Consider the following 27,002-nt stretch of genomic DNA (forward strand, 5'->3'; position numbering starts at 1 on the left):
ACAAATTGGAGCGCCTTGAAACAACAACAAAAGAAGTTCTCCTGCTTGTTAGAACAAGATATGGTAAATATTTATGCAGAATTCACAGACCTTTACCCCAAATAAGGAGCTAAGCATGGGAAATGAGCAGCTTCCCAGAGCTCTACACAGCGGATATGGAGAAGTCCCCAAGGAACACAAGCTTCATCACCAATGGAACTGAAAGACAGTGACTAAGTACATTGCTGGGTTATACTAAAAAGCTTCTGGCTTCCCTTCTGCAAAGATTTATATCAGTTATACTATATGCACAGCCACAGATTGCCAAGCAGTCTTTGAGAAGGTCAGCCTCTCCACATCAGACCAAGGCAAGATATCAGCAGTAACACGTGAAAAAAAGTTAAAGGATCAGAATGTAAACACCAGCAATCAATGCTTGATGTGAACAGAATAAAGTGGAATGGGCTTTGTTGTTGTTATGTGCTTTCAAGTCGATTACGACTTATGGTGACCCTATGAATCAGTGACCTCCAAGAGCATCTGTCATGAACAACCCTGTTCAGATCTTGTAAGTTCAGGTCTGTGGCTTCCTTTGTGGAATCAAGGAATGGGCTAGTAAGAAAGAAAAAGATAGCAGATGGTCATGTCAGTCACTTCCAACATGTAAGAGCAGACACAAGGTGGCTGGGGGGGGGGGCACTGCCACGTCTCAACTTTCTCCAGACTTTTTTTAAAAAGAAAAAAGAAAATGGGGGGGGGCTCTGCAACATTGTCTTTCAGGATGAGTGAAATACATTTTCAAGTACTATTTTAAAATATTATTACAGTGCATTACACGATTAGGATTCAAGGTATAAAAGGTAATAAAACTGATGATAGTACTGCTACTACATCTGTCTGCTCCAGGAGTCCTTTCAAATGTTGTAGAATGCAGAGTGTCTTGAGAGATATTCTGGCCAAGCTGTATGTCTTCCAAGCAGTAGAAATTCATCTATACAATGAAGTCCTCAACTCCTCTTGCCTCTCACAGGACTCAATTTCCTCCATCTTTTGCATTCTGAAATAATCATCTGTACAGGCTACTAAGTACTGGTTTTGACCATTAAATTTCTAAATGGCCTCAAATCAGAACAGACAATGACCTCCAAACATATGAATCTATTCAATCCTTCAAATAATCTACTAAGTCCATCCCTGGATCCCCCAGCTGTCTGAGATACAGCACATGGGAACAAAGGATACAGCCTTTTTGTGTTGGCAGGAAGACAGTGACATAGCCTGATAAATGAAGTTCACCTGTGCCCATTGAGGCTCACCTTTCAATAAGCAGCCAATACATTTCCCAGCAAGCCCTCTCAGGTATTTTTTTTTTTAACGACTTCAGTACTGCCTGCTACTTTTCATTATTTTAAAATGTTACTGTATTGTGCTGTTTTAGTAATTTGTATGCTGCTGGCTGCCCTGGAAAGCAGGAACTAATTCCCTCCCCCCAAAAAAGTATTTTAAAAATTATTATTTACTGAGTGGGAGAGGGATAAAAATAAATAAGGCTTTGGAATAGTTAATATAATTGATTTTCTCTTGCTGGAAATAGGGAGAGGTACCAGTGTGTGCATATACAGAAAAATACACACAGTTTTTATGGCTGTGAACACTAGCAGATATAGTGTGACAGAAGCTTTAGGAGACTATAGTCTACTTCAGATGCATGAGCCTTATCCTCAAAGATTGATTACATTCATATTCCACTATTCTACTATGAAATTCCCAAGATGATGTCCACAGGATTCTCAGGCAGTCTTCCAGTTGTAAACAGCTGGACCAAAAGGCCACGAAATGTCAGAAGTACGTTCCATAACATTGCTATGCATATAAGTGCCAGACCTTATTACTTGATATTCATGTTTTTTTAGTTCCACTGTTTGTAATTTGCCATCTATGTACATGGTGCTTTTCAAATAAGTATAGCAGGTTCCTACTCCAAGGAACCACCAAGGAAGGGGGGGGAATAGAGGCGTAGGAAGACTATATGACAATGACCATTAATATTGTTTCTCAACGTAGGCTCCGAGGAAGAAAACCAAGGCGTAAAATGAACATCCCCGCCCTTCAAGATCCTATTAAGCGAGCTGGCTTTCAAACAACTCTCAAGAAACATCTACCTATGGAACTCCCTGAAAACGTTGAGGAACACTGGATTAAACTGAAGACTTCCATTATTGCAGCATGTGAACAAACTATTGGATACCAAACTAAGAAACATCAGGACTGGTTTGATGAGAATGATAGTGAGACTGAACATATCATTGACAAGAAAAGGAAAGCCTTCCACATAGGGCAAGAAGACATTAACTGTGCTACTAAGAAAAAAATCTATGACAGTGCAAAGGTGAGGTCCAAAGAAGAACTAGAGAACTTTAGAACGCCTGGTGGATATAGAAAGCTCAAGAAATCCAGCATCCGGTTCCATTTCAGTCGGGTTTCAAGCCTGGTTTTGGCATGGAAATAACCTTGGTCGCCCTGTATGATGACCTCTGTCGGAAGAGAGATGGGGAGTGTGACTCTGTTGATTCTCCTTGATCTCTCAGCGGCTTTTGATACCATCGACCATGGTATCCTTCTGGGGAGACTAGCTGAGTTGGGAGTGGGAGGTACTGCATTGTGGTGGTTTCATTCCTACTTGGCAGGTCGCCTCCAGAAGGTGGTGCTTGAGGAACATTGCTCGGCACCCTGGACTCTCCAGTATGGGGTTCCGCAGGGGTCAGTTCTGTCCCCCATGCTGTTCAACTTCTACATGAAACCATTGGGTGCAGTCATCCGGAGCTTGGAGTGCGTTGCCATCAGTATGCTGATGACACACAGTTCTATTTCTCCTTTTCATCTTCTTCAGGTGAGGCTGTCAATGTGCTGAACCGGTGCCTGGCTGTGACAATGGACTGGATGAAGGCTAATAAACTGAGGCTCAATCCAGACAAGACTGAGATGCTGCTAGTGGGTGGTTCTTCTGACCAGATGGTGGATGTCCAACCTGTCCTAGATGGGGTTGCATTCCCCCTGAAGGAGCAGGTTCGTAGCTTGGGGGTTCTCCTAGAACCATCTCTGTCACTTGAAGCTCAGGTATCCTCAGTGGCACGGAGTGCCTTCTACCAACTTCAGTTGGTGGCCCAACTACTTCCCTATCTGGACAGGGATAACCTGGCTTCAGTTGTCCATGCTCTGGTAACCTTCAAATTAGATTACTGCAATGCACTCTATGTGGGGCTGCCTTTGAAGACGGTTTGGAAACTGCAGTTTGTGCAAAATGCGGCAGCCAGATTGGTAACAGGGACCAGACGGTCCGAACATATAAAACCGATTCTGGCCCGCTTGCATTGGCTGCCTGTATGTTTCCGAGCTCAATTCAAGGTGCTGGTCTTGACCTATAAAGCCTTCCATGGCTTGGAACCACAATACCTGATGGAACGCCTCTCCTGATACGAACCCACCCGTACACTACGTTCAAGATCAAAGGCCCTCCTCCGGATGCCTACTCCAAGGAGGGTGGCAACAAGGGAGAGGGCCTTCTCAATGGTGGCTCCCAAATTATGGAATGATGTATCTGACGAGGTGTGCCTGGTGCCAACAGTTATCTTTTTGGCGCCAGGTCAAGACTTTCCTCTTCTCCCAGGCATTTTAGCATGTGTTTTAAATTGTTTTTATATTGTTTTAAATTTTAAAATTGTGTTTTAAATTGTATATTTGTTTTAATGTTTTTGATTGCTGTAAACCGCAGGGCTGTGGAGTCGGAGTCGAAGTCGTGGAGTCAGAAGCAATTTTGGGTGGAGTCGGAGTCAGTAGAAAGGTACCGACTCCGACTTCAAAATAAATTTTGATTGACAAATTTTTTAAAATATAAATTCAAAATGTCAAGAAGCTTCCCATGAAGTCAGCTGTAGTTGAGCATTTCACCATAACTCGAGATGGAAAACATTTTGTGTGTCAGTGTATGACACAGGACCCAGATGAAGACAAATGCTGTGATGCCAAGATCAGCGCATATTCAGGCAGCGATAAAAATGCTCCTATGAGAGCTTCCAATCTAAAAAGACATTTACAGCCCTTTCCAGGGCTGTGGAGTTAGAAGCAATTTTGGGTGGAGTCGGACAGTAGAAAAATAGAGGAGTCGGAGTCGAAGGTTTGGCATATCGACTCCACAGCCCTGGTAAACCGCCCAGAGAGCTTCGGCTATGGGGCGGTATACAAGTGCAATAAATAAATAAATAAATAAAATTTTGCAGATGCTCATGATGCACCAGGCTTTTTTAATTCAACAAAGGCCATCTACAGACCAACAAATTATGGTACAAATCCCTTACGTTCAACAAATGGTACCAAACTTCTAAAGGACAAAGAGTCTATTGCACTGTGTTGGAGAGAGCATTACCACGACCTCCTTAATTGTAACTCTATTGTGGCTGATGAGGTCTTCTCACAAATCCCGCAACAACAAATTAGAGATGAGCTTGCAGCATCCCCTAATTTGGATGAAGTCAGTAAAGCCATTAATCAAATGAAGAATAACAAAGCTAGTGGACCTGATGGGATTCCTGCTGAAGTCTTTAAAAAAGGTGGGCCTGAATTTACACAACTTCATAAACTCATCGAAAAAATCTGGATGAGAGAGGAGATCCCGGAAGACTTTAGGGATGCCATAATTATCACTCTTTTCAAGAAGGGTGATAGAACAGATTGTGGGAACTACCGAGGCATCTCTCTTCTAGCTACTGCAGGTAAAATCCTTGCAAAGATCCTTGCAAATCGCCTCCTACCTATCTCTGAAGACATCCTCACTGAATCCCAAAATGGTTTCCGCCCTTCCAGGGGAACGGTGGACATGATCTCCACTGCACAACAGCTTCAAGAAAAATGCAGGGAGCAAAACCGACCTCTGTATATGGTGTTTATTGATCTGACTAAGGCCTTTGATACTGTAAATCGAACTGAAAATTGGATGCCCTGATAAATTTGTGAATATTTTGCGACTCCTCCATGACAACAACAATAATATAATAATAATAAAATTTTATTTGTGAGTCGCCTATCTGGCCGACCAAACGGCCACTCTAGGCGACGTACATTGCCACAACAGAATACAATATCAAATCCAAATTACAAAAATTAAAAAAACAGCATTACACTAAACAACATTAAAAACTAACTTGCCCCCGGAGACCCCATAGGCCTGCCTGAATAGCCAGGTCTTCAAGGCCCGGCGGAAACCTGTCAGGGAGGGGGTATGGCGAAGATCGAAAGGAAGGGAGTTCCAGAGGGTGGGGGCCACAATCGAAAATGCCCTCTCTCTGGTCCGTACCAGCCTAGCTGTTTTAACTGGTGGGACCGAGAGAAGGTCTTGTGTGGCTGATCTTGTCAGGCGGCATAGTTGGTGATACTGGAGGCGCTCCTTCAGATAAACTGGGCCGGAACCATATAGGGCTTTAAAGGTCAATACCAACACCTTGAATTGGGCCCGGTAAACAACTGGTAACCAGTGTAGATCTATTAACACCGGGGTGATATGATCACGGCGGCGGCTGTTCTTAATCAAGCGCGCCGCCGCATTCTGTATCAGCTGCAATTTCCGGACCGTCTTCAAGGGTAACCCCACGTAGAGCGCATTACAGTAGTCTAAGCGAGAGGAGACCAGGGCATGTATCAACCGTGGGAGCAGATGGACAGGAAGGTAGGGTCGCAGCCTCCGTATCAGATGTAATTGATACCAAGCCGCCCGGCTCGCTGCTGAAACCTGAGCCTCCATGGACAGCTGGGAGTCAAGAATGACCCCAAGGCTGCGAACCTGGTCTTTCAGGGGCATTTTTACCCCATTGAACACCAGGTCTATATCTCCCAACCTTCTCTTATCCCCCACGAGCAACACCTCGGTCTTGTCGGGGTTCAGCTTCAGCCTATTCCTTCCCATCCATTCACTGACGGAATCCAGGCACTTGGACACGGTCTCCACAGCCAACTCTGGTGAGGACTTAAACGAGAGATAGAGCTGAGTGTCATCCGCATATTGGTGACACTGCAGCCCAAATCTCCTGATGATGGCTCCCAGCGGCTTTACATAGATGTTAAATAGCATGGGGGAGAGGATAGATCCCTGTGGCACTCCACAATTGAGAGGCCAAGGGTCTGAAACCTCATTCCCCAATGCCACCCATTGATGTCTATCTGAGAGATAGGAACGGAGCCACTGTAAAACAGTGCCCCCTATTCCCAATCCTCCCAGGCGGGCTAAAAGGATACCATGGTCAACGGTATCAAAAGCCGCTGAGAGATCCAGGAGGATGAGGAAGGTATATTCTCCTCTATCCAACGCCCTCCTCAAATCATCCACCAGGGCGACCAAGGCTGTTTCAGTTCCTTGTCCAGTCCTGAAGCCCGATTGGAATGGATCGAGATAATCTGCTTCATCCAAGTATGTCTGTAACTGTTTGGCCACAATTTTGGATAACAATGGCTCTCAAAGTGGGATCAGGCATCAATCAGGCGTCAAACAGGGATGTGTCATTGCTCCCACCTTATCTGCTATTTTCATTGCCATGATTCTACATCTTGTTGAGGGGAAATTCCCACTGGCGTGGAAATCACATATCGAACAGATGGAAAGCTTTTCAATCTCAGTAGGCTGAAAGCAAAAAGTAAGGTAATTACAACCTCTGTCATAGAACTTCAATATGCCAATGATAATGTAGTCTCCACACATTCAGAGGAAGATCTTCAAACTATCCTAAATGTCTTTGCAGAAGCATATGAAAAGCTTGGTCTCTTACTTAACATCAAAAAAACCAAAGTGCTTCATTAGCAAGTGCGAACCAATCCCTCTGTAGCACCATCAATCCAGCTTAATGGTGCGATGCTGGAGAATGTCGATGACTTTTCCTATCTTGGCAGTCATCTCTCTGTAAAAGCTGACACTGACGCTGAAATTCAGCATCATCTGAGCTCTGCAAGTGCCGCATTCTCCTGAATGAAGAGTGTTCAAGGATCAGGATATTCACAGGGAGACCAAAATGTTTATTTACAAAGCCATTGTACTACCAATCTTACCGTACACCTGTGAAACATGGACCATCTATAAACGCCACTCCCAACTTCTTGAAAGATTCCACCAACGCTGCCTCCGGAAAATTCTGCAAATTACTTGGGTAAATAGGCAGACTAATGTTAGCGTATTGGAAGAAGCAAAAACCACCAGTGTTGAAACAATGATCCTTCAACATCAACTTCGCTGGACCGGCCATGTTGTTCGAATGCCTGATCACTGTCCTCCAAAGCAGCTACTTTACTACCAACTTAAGGATGGAAAACGGAATATCAGTGGACAGCAAAAGGGGTTTGAAGATATTCTCAAAGCTAATCTAAAAAAATGTAACATAAGCATCGAGAATTGGGAAGCCTTGGCCCATGAGCATCCCAATTGGAGGTCGGCCATTATCAAAGGTGCTATGGACTTTGAAGAAGCACAAGTACAGGGCGAAAGGGACAAACAAGCTAAGAGGAAGGCACGTCAAGCAAATCCTCATTGTGACCATCTTCAATCTGGAAACCTATGTCCTCACTGTGGGAGGCTGTGTGGATCCAGAATTGGCCTCCACAGTCACTTACGGACCCACTGTTAAAGACCTTATCTTGGAAGACAATCTTACTCAGCCACCAGTGATCGCCAATGAATGAATGAATGTCAATTGCATGTATGTTGGTTTAGTTACAATAAGTTTCACAAAAAAGCTGTCAGTAAGGCAACCACTGGCCCTATTTTATGCATGGGGAACAGATTCATGATGATCCAGTAACACCCAACAAATCCATGACAAATGCATGGTTTCAGCTAGGACTCTTGAATCTACTACTTACTTAATAATGGAACTGAGAGCCTGCATAGTCCAAAGGTTAGACAAAGGATATGCAGCAATTACCTACTACTTAAGCTCAAGCCAGCTGGTTACTTTAATGTCTGCACAGAAATGGAAATGGACTGCCTTCAAGTCAATTCCTACTTATGGCAACCCTATGAATAGGGATTTCATGGTAAGCAGTATTCAGAGGGGGTTTACCATTGCCACCCTCTGAGGCTAGTCCTCCCCAGCTGGCTAAGGCCTGCTCAGCTTGCCACAGCTGTGCAAGCCAGCCCCTTCCTTGTCTGCAACTGCCAGCTGGGGGGCAATTGGGCTCCCTGGGACTATGCAGCTTGCCCACGGCTGCACAGGTGGCAGGGCACGTAACCCCTGAGCCACTCACTGTGAGGGTGATCTTTAGCTGGCCCTTGACACCCAGGAGACACGAGCAGAGATTTGAACTCACAGACTCTGGACTCCCGGCCAGGCTCTCCTCCCCACTGTCTACTGATGCCCAAATCAATTCTGCCATACTGCCAATGTAGACTCAAGGGTAACTGAATAAGAAGACAGGCATGCTGACATCTCCTCGCTCTCATCACTGTCTGCAGTACTCTCATCTTGTACATATCCTGATCGTTTATAAACAGCTGCTTTCATATAACATACCCACACTTATATTTAAATGTAAACTTATATAAATAAATGTAAACATATTATTCTACAGGAGAGGGAGGTAGACTAAGCCCACTTCAGGACCTACACTAGCTGAACTATTCCCCCCATCCCGGGCTTTCAGCTACTGACTATCCTGTGGGAAGAATCCTGATGACTTTTTAATATGTTAATATTGTTTATTGTGTTTTTTAAAAGTGTAATTTAATGTTACCTGTAAGTTGCCTTGGAAAGAGTTGCATCCTGAAAGGCAGGATATAAAGAAGTATAATAAACAAACATGTGTTGATGGCAAAAATCTAAAATCCTTTTAAATTGTGAATGCAACTCACACTGTTATTCTTTAATAGATAAAGGTCTGGTCTGAGTGCAGACATTAAATGCTTTCTAAAGGAGGGAAGAAGGATTATTACCAAGATATCAATTTAGTTGAACATAGATAAATAATCGCACAAATAATTGATATAAGTTTCTTCTCCACCATGAGATGGCAACCAAGGGGTGTTTTGTTCTCTCATGCTTTCTGCACATGCTCAATGTTTTACAAAGAAAAATATAAGGTGACTGCTAATTCAGAACAATTTTCTTAAAAAGGGCAAGTCAGCACAACATCCCTGGGAGAATTCAGCCCAACAAAGCAACTGCCTATTACCATTATCTCCACTCTTCCCAATCTGCATAACAGTTGCAAGAATACCCTCTCCTCCCCTCATACATGCACACACAATCCAGTGTACAGATTGATGCAGACACACTACCAGCCCTAGGTGATACCAGCTGCCAATGATGCTACTGTGCACCAAGATTCTGTAGATATGTATCTCCTAGCAAACTGAAAATGACTAATTATTTATCTTAATTGTCTTTTACAGCAGTTTGGGAGCAGAGACCTACAAAGATCCCAAAGTCCTGCTTTGATGGCAACCATCAGAGTCCCACTGTAGCCTTCTTTACTGAAGATTTCAAAATGTCTCTATCTATCATTTTACCTCATTAACCACTAGCTTCTTTGCTGTTTTCCTCGTTTATTTCCAACAGCTGGATGAAACTAAGCTGATCAGAGTGGCAATTTGAATAAGAAGTCCACTGAATTCACTAACTGAATTCAGAAGAAAACCTTAGAACTAAAATGAAGCAAGAGTAGTATTTTATTTATTTATTTACAAAAGATGCCTGGTCTACATTGCCAGGACAGACAGGCAAAAGCCATGTTTTTACATTTATGTAAATTTCTACAAACTTCCAGCGCAATTTGCCCAGCAGCTGATCCAGAGACTAAGCACTGTTTCAGTATCTCAGGAAACACAGGGTATATCTGGAGGAATCATTTCCTTGCAAAGCAAACAAGTGATAGGGAGATGGAAGATTTTTAAAATGTGTCTCAGTCATCCTTATGTTCTTGTCAGTGGAGTAAATAAACAAAGAGCTTCCAGCAGCTATGGAACAATTGATGTCAAACATGGGATTCTTGTCAACTGGCTGCATTCCAGAAAACATTATCAGAGAACAGCAAACTGCTTGTGACTCACACCACTTGCTGCAAGGTTATTTTCCAAACTCAAAACTTAATTAACTGCTACTTTATTATTGATTGAGGAACACTTCTGGAAGGGTTCTCACAATAGCCAAGAATAGGACCTTTTAACAACATATCTATTCTCCACCTTTGCTCAACACCTGCCAGCAAGCATCAGCAAAACACAACTGCTTAAGGATGTCAGCCTGCAAAAAGACTTCAGCCAGCTCCAAAAGGCTTTTCACTGGCGAGTTGAATCACCACAGCTGAGAGCTCCTCTCTCTTATTTTCTGCCAACTTCTTATCCCCAAAAGTGGAGATATTGTTTCCTGATTTTGCCAAAGAGCACACAGAAATTCAGGTATGGCAAAGTAACATATAGGGAAACCAAGCAGAGACATTTCCTTATTAACCAAAACACTTCAAATAAAAAAGAAAGGAAAATACTTTGAGCTTATTAACAATAGCCGAAACTTGCAAGAGATATTTTTCTTCCCATTTTCAGCAGGCTGTTAATGTGTCACAAACGCTAAACAAAGAGTATCTGAGGACAGCCTAGCAAAAAATAAAAACGTGGGGTAATAACTTTAATGAACTTATTTCCAAAGCCATACTTAAACTGTTATTCTTCTTCTACAAGATTTCCTGGGAGTTCTGTGGGAGGATAGAAAAATAAGATCTTGCTGCAAGTAAAATGCATATAATCCCTGAGAATAAGAGCTCGAAATAAAGAGGAGGGTAAGTTGCGAGGGATGTAGTAGCCCCTGAAACAGCTCGACCCGAACAGAATTTGCTTGTGGCAGATAAGGCTTATACCATGAATGGGTGTGGAGACAGCTCTTATAATCTGTTCCTAAAAACCAGTGCTCACACTGGTACTTCGCCTTGTACACTACAGTATTTTTATTTCAATATAGAGGCATTGTTATTTCTACATTATATTGCAAAGGTAGAAAGGTTACAGTCCCAAGATATACTTAACGCCCTTTGCTGCTGTTAAAATGAGGCAACAATAAAACATTTTCCTATTATCCCAAAACTCTACGTAGCTTTCTGTATCCCTACTCTAATCACACTCATGGCTATTTAGGACTCTGACATTAAGTGGTAGAGTATATGGCTCCAGCAGCAGTTTCGGCTTCACTGACAAAGCTCTGGATAGTTTAATGTGCCAACTCAACACGGGCTGAAAAACGTCTTGTCAAGTCTATAAAAGCCACCCCCAGATAATTCTTTCCTCAACCAGCCAATAGAAGTAGAAACTAGAACAGTACATGTGGTACCAACTGTGATCAGATCATCGCCCACAAGTGCCACTTCCGCTTTTGAAACCACAAAAGCTGCATAAGGCAAACCACAGCCTATCATCATGCTTTTTTTCAATAGCTCGCAGGAGCAGTTCACCAGTTTGAAATGTACAACTATCCATGGTAAGATCCAAGGAGATTCCATAGTTCTCAGTCCTGGAATTCATATTTACTTTCAGGACTCAGATGAATTCCTTTTATACACTTCATTTCATGGATCTATTATTGTTGGTTTTATGTCACTAATCTAACTGACTCAAAATGTTATACACCACTTTCCAATACAAAGATGATTCTGTCTCTCTTTCACCCACCATTCTTCCATAATACAAGCTAAATTTACTATTAAATTCTGACTTGCTGTTCTGTAGTGATAAATTACATCACCCAAACAGACAACCCTTAAACATCCTGCAGTTGAAGCACCTCTATTTCTGACTATGTACAAGCTCTGCAAACTTGTATATCTTGTTCATCATTGCTTGTAAGCAATTGGATTGTTAATGGCTAACATCCTTTCCAAGTCTCTGGTAGCTTCAGTATCCTACCTTACAAAAACAGAACATAAATGAGTTGGATCAACAACAGTGAAGAAATACTTAGAAATTACCTTACACAAATGATACCCATCCTCAGTCTCTCTCTCTCATATACAAATAGTTTTGAATATATAATAAAATGTGCATAATACATGCGGGGTCATTTTATATGATCAACAGCATTAATTGGTAAAGTTCCCATCCACCTGCAAACTGTACCACTTCAGTTGCAGAAGGTGGGCTTGCATATTTCTATGCTCCTGCACACACACAAAAACAAATATACCTGGGAAAAGGTTATGCTGGATCCTAATCTCTGGCATTCTTTTTCTACATGCAGAGAACATAAACTGGTCCCAAGAGGCACAACCAAGAGCACACAGAAACTTGTATGTTCCTATGGCCAAAAACTTGCTTTACTTTTGACTGCTGAACACAATGAATTTGCAATCCTGCAATTTCTTCCACTTCACATATAGTCTCTGAATAAACTTATCCCCCTCCTTTTTCCTGCATCTAGTGTTCATGCCAAAATCAGATGACCCTTCTCCATCCCTCTAGATTCCAAGAACGCTTCCTCCAGGCACCTTCTAGAATATTGGCTCATTGAAAATTCCACAAAAACATGCCTAAACTGCTCACAGACTACCATCAGCATTAATTTTTCAACACTGGAAGCTATCCAAATACTCTGCCATGTGACATGACAAACCAAGACTATGAACAGAGAGAGTTTGAGATCAGTTTCCTACACAAACAAGAACTATTTGGCCAAACCAGGACACATAGCTATAATGAAAACTGCTTGAATAAGTCACATTTCTTTGCAGCACACATTTTGCTCAGGAGTGGATTAAGCTATTCCAAGTGTACTGCCCTTGTAAGGCCACACCTCATTCATGTGGCTACAGGTAGGCAAGTAGGCAGTTCTCCCTTTGGCAGTTTATACATGCCATTTCTTTATCTATACTGAGAGGCCCTTCTAGTTAATTTACACCTTGCACTTCATGCCATATCCCCCAATGAGATTACCAACAGAGAAACCATAATTTTGCTGAGCTGTTTAAACAAGTTTAGAGGCTTAAAGTGCATCTCCCAAGTCAGCAAATCCTATTGCAATCCTAAAGAGGACAATGTGTTTTTAACAGAGACAACAATATTTGGTCATCAACAGCTAAACACTGAAGGGCACCTGACTAAAATTATGATGATCCAGGCAAATTAAGTAACACAGAAACAACATATGAACTTCAATGGGAATTTGACTGGGAATTTGAAATGTTTACACAATTATTTCATCCCACGGGAATCATTCCTATGCTTATTTGCTGGTATGAGTCAACTGTATTAGTTCTGGTTGCTCTACAGAACACAGAGTTGGGGGGAGGTAAAGAGTTAAATCAAGCTCCAGTACAGGAAATATGCAACTGTTTGTCAAGAAATGGAAGCTACATATCTTTCTACCTTTAACATATGCAATATATGTTTTACTTGGCTAGAAGTCAGGATGGTAAGATGGTCCAATACTTGTACTGAGCCTTTGAGGTAGGGTAGGCTATAAATTGAATAATAAAAATAAATAAACAAACAAGTCACCCCTCTAGAATTGAGTTCACTAACAATGTATGAATGAGGTGTCTGTGAAAATGGCACCAAGATAGATCCATGTGGCTCAAGAGTTAGATGAAAGTGTCCAGGAGCAAACTCCATTTATTTACATGGTGACAGATTCTTGCTAGATGTTCCCTAAGGATACAGAACAAAACAAACATGTCTGAAGATCAGACAGACTTCCTTTTCCTGTCTTCTGTTATACCCTTGTATTCATAACATACACTAAGTAAACACTGAATTTTAAACAGGGTGCCTTCTTCTGCACTACATTTCTTCCTCTGTAACTTTAAGCAAAATCTTAAAATTTTTGTTGTGGAGGCTTTGTTTTAGCTTTGCATCTCCTTAATCTGAGCTCACTATTCCAAAACAGCAGCAAATGCAGAATTGCTTATCCTTTTCCACACACACAAGAATGTTCCTCATAAAAGAGGAAATGTTTATTTTTAATTTATATTCTAGCATTCTATCTTATCAAGGCTCCCAATGCATACTCTTTAAAGAGATCCAAAAGTTATTAAAACAAGCTTTTCAATATTTAAAAGTGATCTACTGACAAAGACCTTTTTAAAAGCCATGTAAATCAGATCCCTGCTGAATGCACAGCATTCCCCAGTCTATATACTGTTACCATCTGCCTCACATATTTAGAAATGTACAGCCCACCTTTTGACCTGAATCCTCAAAGAAGTTCACAATGAAAGAGTTATCTTTTGCTTGTCCCATCCCTCCTCAAAGGAACTCAAGGTGGCAAACATGGTTCCCTTATCACAAAAATCCTGTGAAGAAGGCTAGACTGAGGGAGTCATGGACCAAGGTGAACTTCATGGTTGTATGGGGAAGTGAACCTAGGACTCCCTGGTCCTAGTCTACTGCTCTTAACCACTACACAGCACAATGTAAGAACTTCTTTAAAAATCCAGCATGTCTCAATATCACAACAGGAGGCAACATATAAATAAAGCATTCATAACCCAAAGGCTAAATAAAATAAATGTTTATGGTACTTTTATGAGGACACACCAAGCAGATCTGAAATATTTCTAATGGGAAGTTCTACAGTCTTGGGGACATTACCAAAGCACCTTTTTGTTTTTATTATTGCACTTATATTTCACCTTTCCTCCAAGGACCACAAGGCGGTGTACATTAGTTCTCCCCTACCTCATTTTATCATCAAACAACCCTGAGAGGTAGGTTGAGAGACTGTGATTGGCTCAAGGTCATCCAGTGAACTTCATGGCTGAGTGATGATCTGAACCTTGGCTTCCAGATCCTAGTCTGACATTATAACCACTACACCAAACTGGTTCTTACTTCCTGTAGTGACCCATGTCACTATTAATGGCAGAAGCACCTGCAGCAGGGCCTTATTTTCTTATTTATTATTTACACTCGCATATGTAGCATTCCCTCAAGTATCTTGGATCTAAACTCCATGATGCAGTAGCAGCCAGTGTGGTGCCCTCCAGGTGTGGACTACAACTCCCATCAGCTCTAGTCAGCATGTTCAACGACCAAAGAGACTGTTCTAGTCCACAATACCTGGAAAGCAGTAGTAATTGACTATCCCTGCTATACTGCTTTAAAGGATATAACCAGCACCTTGAAATTACATCAGAAACTGGTATCCAGTGGGGTTTAGTACTAGTACACTATGATCTATGAACTGAAAAAGCCTTAATACTTTTTAGGACAGGACATCAGCTGTATGTCTTGATTATTCTGATGACATATAACTGCAGGGAAAGAAGAGTGCCTCCAAACTTAAACAAAGGAATCACCACTGCCAATCTAGTTGGTTCCAACATCAAAACAATACTAAATTTCCAGCATTGACATAGAGAAAAAAGCTAAACCCTGACTAGGAATATCTATGCAAGGCTGTTATCTTCTGAATAAGTTCTGGGCACAACTGGGCAGAATCCTGCACAGAACACCATAGGTTTTAACTGAACTGAACTGAAGCACCTCGTGCATACAGGGGATGGTAGAAAGAAAATGTCCCTCCAGTGTGTTAGCAGCCATTGTGAAGTTCTCACCTCTCCCTCTTCTGACTGTTAGCTAATTTGCAATATAAGGATTTCCTAAATGGTTTCTTTCTGGCTTTGACTGGATTCAAAGATGTTCTGGATGGAATGGAAGTAACTTGGTACCCATTACTGCCTTTAACCTTTCAGTTTTCTGTAAGCATTACTAACTTATGTCATAATAAGTTCAGTGCAACCAAAGGGTTACCTGCATTTGGCCAGCAGTCTCCTGCCTCCACCCAAGCAATTACCTCAGCACCCACAACTTTCTTCAAAACCAGAAAATCAAGCTCCAGTATCTGCTAGTGATAGAATAAAAGCCTGGAGCTGTCTATTTCTAACCAACAGCAATGACCAAAACTTTCAACTTGAACTACAAGAGGAAAAATAAGAACTAAAAGCAAACACAGACTAAGAATATGATCACACTAGATGGTGCAGTTTGTATCATTTCATTGGTGGAGCTGCTGATTGCTTCACTTCCAGGTTCTGCTGCAGAAAAGGGAGTCCCTCATTAATGAGGTATTTGCATTTCTGAAATGTTTGACAAAATTATGGAACAGAACTGGCCAGACCCTCTGTCTGGGAAGGGCTACAACTTACTACTTGAAATGGTAGGCTTGAGACTTCTTCCTGCCAGTGGAACAAATACCCAGCTTGCTGCTTCACGCAGTGAGCCAGGGTGAGTAAAGGGCATTGTAAGAATGTTCTAGGTAAGAGGACAAGAAGGCAGTGTCTCTCCTTCACAAAAAGGAATCTGTGGCACTGCCTCAATTATCAGTGCACAATAAAACAGAGTATATTTCTTTAGATTTTATTTATTAGCAGAGGAATTCCTACTTTCCCCTAATTTCTCTAGCTATGTTTTGAAACAACTCTGCCTACAGCTGGGCATATCTCCCTTCCCCACTACTGATTAGGACCACCCACAGCAAAGTGTTGGACCAATCACTGTGTCTGCCTGAGCCTACAGCAAAACATTTTCATTGGACACATCTGGAGTGGCAATGGGGTTGATGGCCAATCAGTTTTGACATCTCTGTGAAGCTGACTTCAAGGTAAAGTGTGCTAGCTGCAACTTCCAAGGTTTTGGAGTAAAAGGGGGCGGAGTCAACCTAGCATAGTGTGTTCCTGCATGCAGAAAACAGAGGTGGAGACACACTGAAGCCAACAAAACCACAAGTGTGTCTCTACCCTATCTCCTTCTTTCAGGTAACTTCACCCTCTTTCCCTCTGTTTAAATCCTGTCACAGTTTTAAGAAGGCTCTAAGGGAAGTAAAAAAAAAATAGAAATATTAACAAAAACAGCTTTCAATATCAATAATTCAGTTAATCAAAACAGTACCAGTAAAGTTATGCAATAAAAAAATGTATGTAGGTTAATTCCCAAGTTGACTTAATAGCATTTGTTTTGCCCTCCAATCTCTTGCTGAAATAAAGGGGTCTTATTCTTAACTAAAGTGATGACAAAGCTAGTGACAGAATGCCAAAAGAAGTACTACTTCTGTGAAAGTCCTGATCCTTTCCCTATCATCACCAAACTGACCTGAGCAAACTCTATGTGAAGGATCTTAGCATATAGGGACCCTGATTATTATAAAAATCATTACCATAAATGAGATCATCTATAAGAGCTGCAAGCAAACAAAAGGCAGGTTCAGTTTAGGTGTCAAGAGAATCCACACTGCTATCAGATCCAAAGCCAGTAGGAAATAAAAAGTACTGCCAGACTTGGGAAACCAAATTATAAATACAGACCCTGAATTTGCAACCTGTTCCGCAAGGAAAACTTCTGTGGTTATTTAAATAAAGGAGAGAAAAAACTATGCCCACCTTTATCCAACACAGACTGATGAAATTAGTCCTGCTAGATAATTTGTTATTAAATGTATATCCCACCCTTCCTTCTGAAGAAGCTCAATAGTCCAGCATCCTGTTTCCATAGTGGCCAATCAGATGCCTATAGGAAGACCACAAGCCCTCTCCCACCATTGTACCCAAGTTCATTTCTAGAACTTCATGGGTAATTGGTAAGAAATCTGTCTATGAGGGAAGACAGCTGTCAATGACAAACTGAAGCCAGGCTGGGTATCTTGCAAGTCAACAGCACTGCAAAGTACCATGCATGAAGCTGGCTTTTAGGAAGATCAGAACTTTACATTTCTCTTTCTTGAAAAAAGCAGGGGGAAGAGAATCATTTATCTCTTACCAAAATAAAGCACAGGACAGTTACCAACTCATTTTTTACCTGACTAGTTTCCAAACAAAGAAAACTATTGGGCAGACACAATCACACAGTATCACATTCACAAAGTCAACACTTAGGAAAGGGAGAGGGGAACATGAAAACCATCACCTTGTCACCATTAGAAAAAAGTTGTTCAAGGACAGAGGTCAAGCACAGTGGCATGAAAAGTGTAAAGTTCCTGTCATACCATTTGCTGTTCTTACCGTACCTGGGTTGAGACAGAAAGCAAGCTTTCATTTCATTAGCAATTACTTGCTAATACCATCAGCTGAATGATAGACATTAAACAGACAAGACATATAAAAAGGGAGAACATCTACTTTCATATTGGTTGTTTAAATACAATAGTAGAAACTATACCTTGTTTCAGCAACCAAACAACCAACTCCAATATCGCTGCTCACCTGCAGTGTATTTTACTAGCTGCCTAAGACTTGTTTTATAACATGAAATGAATGAATGGCCTAACAGATCTTCCAGTAACTTACTGTAACAAAGCAATTATGCTCTGCTGTTATAAGAGCCAAAAAAAAAGTTATGTAGGAAGAGAATTAGGGATTGCAGCACATGCTCTGTAAAAAAAAAAAAATCCCAAAACATTCATATTACATCTTACTATTTTTCTGGGAGACTGATTCCAACAAGAAAATGCATTCAAGCAGAGCCTGTTACTACTTCTTTTTTAAGAACCAGATCCAGCATTTTAGAAGTATAAATAAGTACCACATTTAGCCAGTTTTGTAGCCAAATCTGGAATCCAGAAAATTATCTCTCAGACAGTCAAGAGAGCTGGGTTATGCTCCTGTTGACTCCATGACTCATCTGCAAAATAAACTCTTCAGGACTGTTGCAGCAGTCACAAGGCCAAATATTTGGACCAAACTGCCTATGTTCTTGGGTGATGAAATACAAACTAACGTTATTGGTGTTCGGAACAGTAATAGATACTTGACAGAGAAAAATTGTCTAGTTCAATTTTCCACCCACCCCATCCTTTTCTTTATCCTAATCTACAAAATACAAAGCGATGGCTTCTTCTGCATTTTGTTTTTTAGTTTTTTAACTTACTACTGGATGGAGAGGAAACACTATGAAACCTCTTATCTAAACCCAAGATAACTGGGACTTCCCTGTAGATGAATAGGGTATCTGCTAGGTTTTAGGACTGCCCATATCAGTAAGCCACCAATTGCTGGGAGGAAAAGGGGTGGGGTAGCAGTGTAATAGGATCCAAAAACAAAGGAAGGATAGCAACATGAGTCAGAGAGAAAGGGAGGGAGAGGGGGCAGGGAAGGCAGGTTTCTATGTGCCAACTACACCAGATCTCTCTTTCATTGCAAGGACAGACACTTCAGCATCCTGCCTTCAAGAACTAACTATAAGGCTACACAGTACATACTCCAAATAAATACCAAAGGATGTCAGGAACTATACTGAAGAATGCCACTGTACTATTTAGGAATCAAGCTGGCTTCTTACATAGGTGAGTTTCTCCCAGAACAACCTTTCAACCAAATATTTACAACCCCAAGATAGAGCAATCTTGAATCTACACAATGAGAATGCCAGCATGCACATCTGGATCAAGAGACTGAAATGGAAATGGACTGCCTTCAAGTCGATCCTGACTTATGGCGACTCTATGAATAGGGTTTTCATGGTAAGCGGTATTCAGAGGTGGTTTACCATTGCCCTCTGAGGCTGAGAGGTAGTGACTGGCCCAAGGTCACCCAGTGAGCTTTATGGCTGTGTGGGGATTCGAACCCTGGTCTCCCAGGTCGTAGTCCAACACTCTAACCATTATGCCACACTGGCTGATCAAGAGACTAGACCTTGAAAACAATATTAGCCTAAAACATTTCAAATGTAACAGAGATGGTTTGATCAACAGCAGATCAAATATGGGCTAGCCAATTCCAAAAGTAAATTCCAACCCCATTCAGTCAAGGCTGTCAACCTTTGCACCTTTTACACTGTTGCAAGATTAAAACTTAAATCCAACCAAGTTCCAAGCAGTCAAACAGTGGTGGTGGACGCACAGAAACTCTGTTCATACTGACCTGTCCGTGATTGCGGACTGTGTGCCACTCATTGGAGCCCTTGGCAAGGAGACAACTTTTTAGCCAATCTGCATTGTAGGAGTTAACTTAAGTACATTACTGTCACTTTCCCATACACACACCAGCTTTTACTCCAAAGAGAGTTACAAATGAAGTCAGTTAAAAACAACAGCAATGCCGCTCTTCACAATCACCCCAAAGATCCATATCAGAGCATGCTCAGGAAAACCCGCATAGAGCCTTTTCTGCCCCAAATCCTCCAAGCAGTAAGGGAGAAGGCTATAAGAGTCATGATTCAGTCCTTTGAAAATCCTGCCTTTGCCTCAGTTCTGAAGGAATACACATCTCCATTTAAGAGGATGCTTGGTCAAGATGGTAACTGTCAGAAGCCGACACATCTGCTTCAAGTTATTCCCAAACCTCGTGTCCAGTCATTACAGTTCCAGAACTCTTCTCAAATCATTAGGACACCACAAACCAATAAGAGGTCAAACAGCGTAACAATTCTTGTCCACAGGAAGAAAAAAACTGGCAGGGGGGGGGCAGCTGGCCTCCTCCCACCCTTATTACCCCATGAGATGACAGGGCAGCCTACTCTAATACACTTGGAGACTCCCTGCTCTTGAAAGTTGCCTCTCCAGACCCCACCAATTGCTAATCTGTAGGAAGAATCCCTTGATGACAGTGGAAGAAGCCTTCTATCAGGTTATATAGAGTAGGGCTTCTCTCCTGCACTTGATTTTCCTTTTTTACAGAAGGGTGTGTGTGAACTTGCCAGACTAAAGGAAGGCTGGCCTTTTTCTTTCCCCTCTTTGAGCAGTTCCCTTCAATTGGGGGGGATTTGCACCTTACACTCTTTAGAGAGACCCCCTATCCCTTTTATAAAGGGGGGGCAGAACCTCCTCTCTCTCTCTTTTTAAGGAAAGCCTTTTATGAGGGCAAGGAACAGCATGTAGACGTCCAAAATTAGGCTCAGGGGTGGAGATAAAAGGGGAAAAAATAATGTTGCACAAACTGGGGTCGCACCTCCGAACCTCCCCTCAAGGCAGGCTCCACAGAGCTCCCTTCTCTGACCCTACTTTAGGTGGTGTGGGGGGGAAAAGAGGGAAAAGGAAAGCAGCCAGGCGGGGGTCCTCTCGTCGCGACCCCCCCCCGCCTCTTTATCTCGGCCTCGCACACTTCTAGGCCCCAAAGCGCTTCTTCATCATCATCATAACCACCAGCTTCCTCCTCACTGAAAACTGTTCTGACAGGACTGAGGTAAGTTGGTCGGACAGGCAGGCAGGCGGGGTGGGGGTCTTAGTCCCGAAGTAGTCCTAGCAGCAGTAGCAGCGAAGGCAACCGCTTCTCTTTCTCGGATCAGTGCGACTCTGGTTCTGGCCCGGTTCGAATCCGGTTCTGGCCCGGCTCGCCGGGGAGTTTCGCCACCGGTGGCGCCCACCCTCGACGGTCGGCCTTTTTCAGAGGCTCCCGCCTGAGAAGATTTAAAAAAACAACACCAAGTGGAGAGGCTCCCCCTGCCTCAGCCGTTCCCGGAGCGGCTCCTTCCCGCCGCCGACTCCGGAATGTGAGGGGGAGAAACCGGAGCGGGGGGCAGGGAAGCGGGCTCCCTTTCCACAGTCCGCGCTTCTCTTCCTTCCCCCGTAGTCTCCTCCACCGCCGCCTCCCGGCTCGGCTCTGCTTCCCCCTCCCGTCGACGAACGCTCGGGATCCTGAAGAGATTTTCCTCAGGCCACCGATCCCCGCCGGCTTCCCTTGGGCAGGCCCAGGTTCGGCTCGACTCGGCTCCGTTCGGCCTCTTCCGGCCGCTCCGGGACTAATTTTTCCCCTCCCTCCTCCTTCTGAATACTGTTTCCCCCTCGCTTCGGCAACCGCGTCACTCTTTCTCCTCCTCCCATCGCTCCATTCCCGCCTCCCTCCGTAGAGGAGAATCCCTCCGCCGGGACGCGTCACGTCCCTTGGAATTCCGTCGCGTCCGTCTATCCGTCACAGCACGCCGCCTCCGCCGTAGGAGGGGCGGGAAGAGAGGGAAGGAGTCCCTTTAAGGATGCACCTTGCAGGTCCTCATTTGATTGTCTGCTGCTGACCATCTCCCAAATTCCCACCCTAAGACTGTGGCTTAATAATGCACACTCCTTGGCTGAAATGTCAGGCAACTCCCCACCCCACTGCTCACACGGATTTGTTTACTATTTAGCCTGAGGATGAGTTCTGGAGGAAACTTGCACACTGTTTTGTAACTCGGGGACATCCAAATGAAGATGAAGGATGGGAGACTGAGGACAGGCCAAAAGAAAAGGAAGCTACTTCACACAACGCATAGTTTTGTTTTGAATTCTTTTTATTTAGTTTTCCATGGGGTTTTAAAAAACACTCACCAAGTGGAGAGGCACTCCCACAAGAGATAGCAACGATGGCCACCAACTTGGATGGCTTTAAAAGAGGATTAGACAAATTCATGGGGGATAAAGGCTGTCATTGCCTACTAGCCACGATGGCTATGCATTCCCTCTGCTGTGGGAGGCAACATGCCTCTTGAATACCCATTGCTGGAGATCACAGCTGGGGAGAGTGCTGTTGCGCTCAGGCCCTGCTTCTGGGCTTCCCGTGGGCAACTGGTTGGCCACTGTGAAAACAGGAGGCTGGACTAGAAGGGCCTTTACTGAGCATCAAGGCTCTTCTAATGGTCTTATGTTGTGGTGGCATCCGCTCATGTAGGACACCTTCCTAGATATATCTGTAAATGCTGGTATCCTTTAGGTGCCAGGTTTAACCTGCAATCTTAAGTACACTTTTGTGAAAGTAAGCCCCATTGAATTCTGCAGGCTCATCCACATGCAGTTACCCAGAATCGCAAATCATGTCAGCTTCATTCCTCTCCAGGAATAACCCTTGATACATCTCATGGTTTCTCTGGAGCAAAACAAACCAGCAGTTTTGTTTCATCTGTAATGCTAAGCCAAACCATGGCTTTGTTTCAGGTAGCACTGTGGCAGCAGGATTGAGGGAGGAGTGAAAGAGCTGCAATTTTTGCTCTGGGTTCCTGCACACTTGCTTGTTCTTTCTTGCTAATTTGAGTGAGCACTACCTGCAAACTCAAACTCATGCCACCTTCTTCTGCAAGTTTAGGATTGCAGTGTTACCTTGTCTTGGTTTTTCTGAGCCTTTTGAAAGCAAATCTTCCAGACCTGGCTCTTCTGTTTTTAATTGTCACTTGTTGCAGCTCTTTCAGGTTTAAGGTAAGTTGCTAGAATTTCCCTTCTGCAGGGTTCATCGTCATTTGCAGTTTCCCTCACAGTTAAATCCCTGAGCTGGGCACAGATGCAGTGCCAGATTTATGCACAAGCTATGTCAACTCCATCTTATGGCCTCTGATTATGAAATGCCTCTAAATACAAAACAAATTACTAAATTTCAAGTTTTACATAATTGGTTAAAAATAAAGGAAGCAGAGAAAACGTACTAAAACAGACTTTATTGTTCTTATATGACAAAATATACTTAACGGCTACACAATCATTTGTCATATTGTGTTTATAAATCTGTGCAGAAATAACTATATATCAAAATTCCATAAACTGACAAACACCAGCACTGGTGGCACCCTTTCCCCCCCCATAATGCTACGAGGCCTCTTAAACCTGATGTAGCATGTCTTAATCTTGCCCTGTCTAGATGATACTTGCCTCTACATCAGGGCTTCCCAAACTGTGGTCCATGGGCCACCAGTGTCTGTGAGCGTAATTCAGGTGGTCCACAGCATGTCTGTATTAAATATTCGTATTTAATTTAATTCATTTTATTTCTGTGGATTTGTAGCTGAAGACGGGAGATGACACCTCCATTGCGTTAAATATTTATAATGATTTCTAATTATACTTTAATTGCTTGTTTCATTTCTTATATTGCATGTTAATGTATTACAATTACAATTCCGTGGAATACAATAAAATCCAATACATAAGAAATGAAAGAGGCAATCAAAATACCATTAAAAATCATACAGTATCTAGCACAGCACATTACAGTTGCTACAACAGGCAGAAAAAAAATAGTTGAAGTGGTCTGCCAAGAAATGGTGACTTATATAAGTAACATCTTCTTTGTTGGATGAGTTGTAATTCAGAATTTGGTATGTTGGGTTGATTTCTACTTGTCAGGACTTCATTCCTGGACTACTATATTTTTGCTGTTCTTGGACTTGGGAGTCAGTTGTCCAGGAATGAAGTCCTGACAAGTAGAAATCTCTGGTATTCAATCCAGCATACCAAATTCTGAATTACAACTCATGAAGATGTTAATGATCCAAGTAGGAAATCCTAATAGGCTGCAGTTTCTGACATCTACCCTTTAAAAAACAATACAATAATGTTACTATTTGGTTTTGCTGTGTTTAGACCAGTGTACCAGACTGTAACCGAGTGAAAGATTTGGGCAAGTAGCCATATTTGAAAATCATTTTGGCTCAGAGACACAGCAATCGCATCTGCTTACATTTTTACTCTAAGGTGAGTGGTGGAAACTATAACCCACAAAGCTTAAGTTAGAATTAGGAAGAAAGAAATGCTGCATAATAGTGCATAGAGAAAGCAACTTTGTACGCTGAACTTCCAGAAGGCATAGAAATTTTGCAGAACACCTGGGCTCTATTTCCGGGCCTCAGAAAAGAGCTAGAAGTAACGGTGCATTCTACAACATCTTGCCATCTACTGGAGGATCGTAGTTGTGCAATTTCCATGATCAATAAAGCTGTTGACATCCCCAAGGAGCTGTCTGACCTCCCTCCCTGGCCTCCGATCTCCACTGAAGAGATCAAAGCGATTGTATCTACCTTGAGAGCAGGGAAAGCTCCAGGGGAAGACATGATACCTCCTGACTTCTTCCTCCAAGATCTAACATGGTGGGCACCCCTGTTGGCAGCTCTTTTTACTTACATCAACAATACGGGCAATATTCCAAAGGGCTGGCTAAATAGTATCATAGTCCCTATTTTCAAAAAAGGAGATCCTATGAAACCAGCCAACTACCGTCCCATCAGCCTGCTAGACGTATCTTCGAAACTTTATGGTCGGCTGCTATTAAATAAACTAAATGAATAGGAACAAGCTAACCTAATAATTCATGAAGCACAGGCAGGCTTTAGACCCAATAGAAGTACTATTGATCAGGTATTTATTCTCCACCACTTAATTACTAAAACAAAATCCAAAGTGTGGCCATCTCTATGCATTGCCTTTGTGGACTTCTCCGCGGCTTTTGATACTGTCGACAGAGAACTACTATGGCAGAAATTGGCTCAAACAAATATTGACCAGAGGTTGCTATGGCTAATTAGAGCCCTCCACCAATCTAACTCGATTCAGGTGCGCTTAGATAACAATGGCACCTTATCATCCAAAGTCCCAGTCCACAAAGGGGTGAAACAAGGCTGCCTTCTGGCTCCCTTTTTATTCAACTTTTTTATCAACAATGTGGTAATGGCTCTATCATTGCCTACTTTTTTTCCCCCCTCTGTCGGCAATAAAAAGATTTCTATCTTACTATATGCCGATGACGCGGCCTTATGCTCTCTAACAAAAATTGGCCTTAAAAGAATGATCCTAAAATTAGAGGAATATTGCCACTCCCAGAACTTAAAGATTAACCATTCCAAGTCTAAAATTATGGTATGTGGCAAATTCATGAAAACTAAGAACTACTGGTCACTAAATGGGGCCCCTATAGAGCAAGTTTCCACCTTTAAATATCTTGGAATTCATTTATCCAACAGACTCTCTTGGGCTCCACAGCTAAAGGTAGCGACTCTAGCTGGTTCCCAAGCTTTAGGCCTTGCCAAAAGGTTTTTTTCACTCAAGGAGGACAACTCATCCTCCCCATGATTAAAATATTAAAAACCAAAATACTCCCAAAAATTTTATCTGGAGTAGAACTGTGGGGGAAAACTGCTAGAACCAAGCTGGAGCCAACACAAAATATATTCATGAGACAAGTGTTAGGGCTTCCCAAGGGGACTCCTTCTGCACACCTCAGGGCAGAGTTAGGCTTACCCTCATTAGCAGCACGTATCGATTTAGCCTATATACGCTATTGGCTTAAAATCTCTAATATGGAGGATTCAGCCTTGATCAAACAATGCTGGCTCGAACAATTACAGGCGGGTGGTTGGGCAACAGAGTGCAAGGTAATACTTTCCAAATATGATCTCCCTCAAGCCACACTTAAGGGACTTAGCAGAGCCGCCCTCCGTAACTGGATTTTTGATAGTGATGCCAGCCAAGACAGGATGTCCATAGTAACAGCCCCTTTTTCATCTTGGTACCCTCTTTTTAAACTTAACCATTTCATATCCAACTATCTTGTCTTGCTCGATAGAGCCACAATCAGGAAAGCATTCACAGCTCTCCGTTTTCAAGTTATGCCTACTGCCTACTTAGAGGGACGATACAACGGCACTCCATTGGTCCAACGCCAATGTATTTATGGATGTAAAGCCGTAGAGGAGCTAGCTCATTATCTACTTCACTGCCCACTTTACGAAGATCCTAGACGAAAGTTTTTAAAAACTTTTTAGATCTTTTAGCGCCTTGTGCTGATTGTGAGATGATTAACATGCTCCTTTCTGACAATTTTAATCTAATGACTCTTGCAGTCGCTAATTTCGTGCTCGCCGCCCAAAAATTGAGAGCGGCCTTTGCCAAAGAATCCCTGCTCGATATAGCTAATTGATGTTTCTTATTATGTTATGAATATCTGTATTTATATAGTTAATTGTTGTCTCTTTTATACTATTTAATATGTGTGTAAGGCCTATGGCTAAAAGTCACAATAAAGATACTACTGCTTAAGTTAGAATTAGGAAGAAAGAAATGCTGCATAATAGTGCATAGAGAAAGCAACTTTGTACGCTGAACTTCCAGAAGGCATAGAAATTTTGCAGAACGCCTGGGCTCTATTTCCGGGCCTCAGAAAAGAGCTAGAAGTAACGGTGCATTCTACAACATCTTGCCATCTACTGGAGGATCGTAGTTGTGCAATTTCCATGATCAATATCTGTAGAGCAGACATGAGACTAATCTTCATAAAGAAACTGCTAGCCTCTCAGACCCGGAGACTAAATGCAGCCAAACAGAGAGGCCCTCAGCACTCTTCTCACCCCCTAG

The 27,002-nt window shown here is 42.5% G+C and overlaps 1 protein-coding gene across 3 annotated transcripts in view; it reads right to left on the reverse strand.

Moving 5' to 3' along the window:
* ARHGEF12 (Rho guanine nucleotide exchange factor 12) overlaps window positions 1-21,757 on the reverse strand; it is a 96,167-nt gene extending 74,410 nt beyond the window's left edge. For all 3 annotated transcript variants that reach the window (XM_061592373.1, XM_061592372.1, XM_061592371.1), the window contains exon 1: window positions 19,843-21,757. In XM_061592373.1, coding sequence (XP_061448357.1) covers window positions 19,843-19,874 — 32 coding nt within the window. In that variant the 5' untranslated portion in view covers window positions 19,875-21,757. The remainder of the gene's footprint in view (window positions 1-19,842) is intronic.
* Window positions 21,758-27,002: the final 5,245 nt, after the last annotated feature.

The sequence above is a fragment of the Rhineura floridana genome, chromosome 12 (genome assembly GCF_030035675.1).
Source record: "Rhineura floridana isolate rRhiFlo1 chromosome 12, rRhiFlo1.hap2, whole genome shotgun sequence".
NCBI lineage: Eukaryota > Metazoa > Chordata > Lepidosauria > Squamata > Rhineuridae > Rhineura > Rhineura floridana.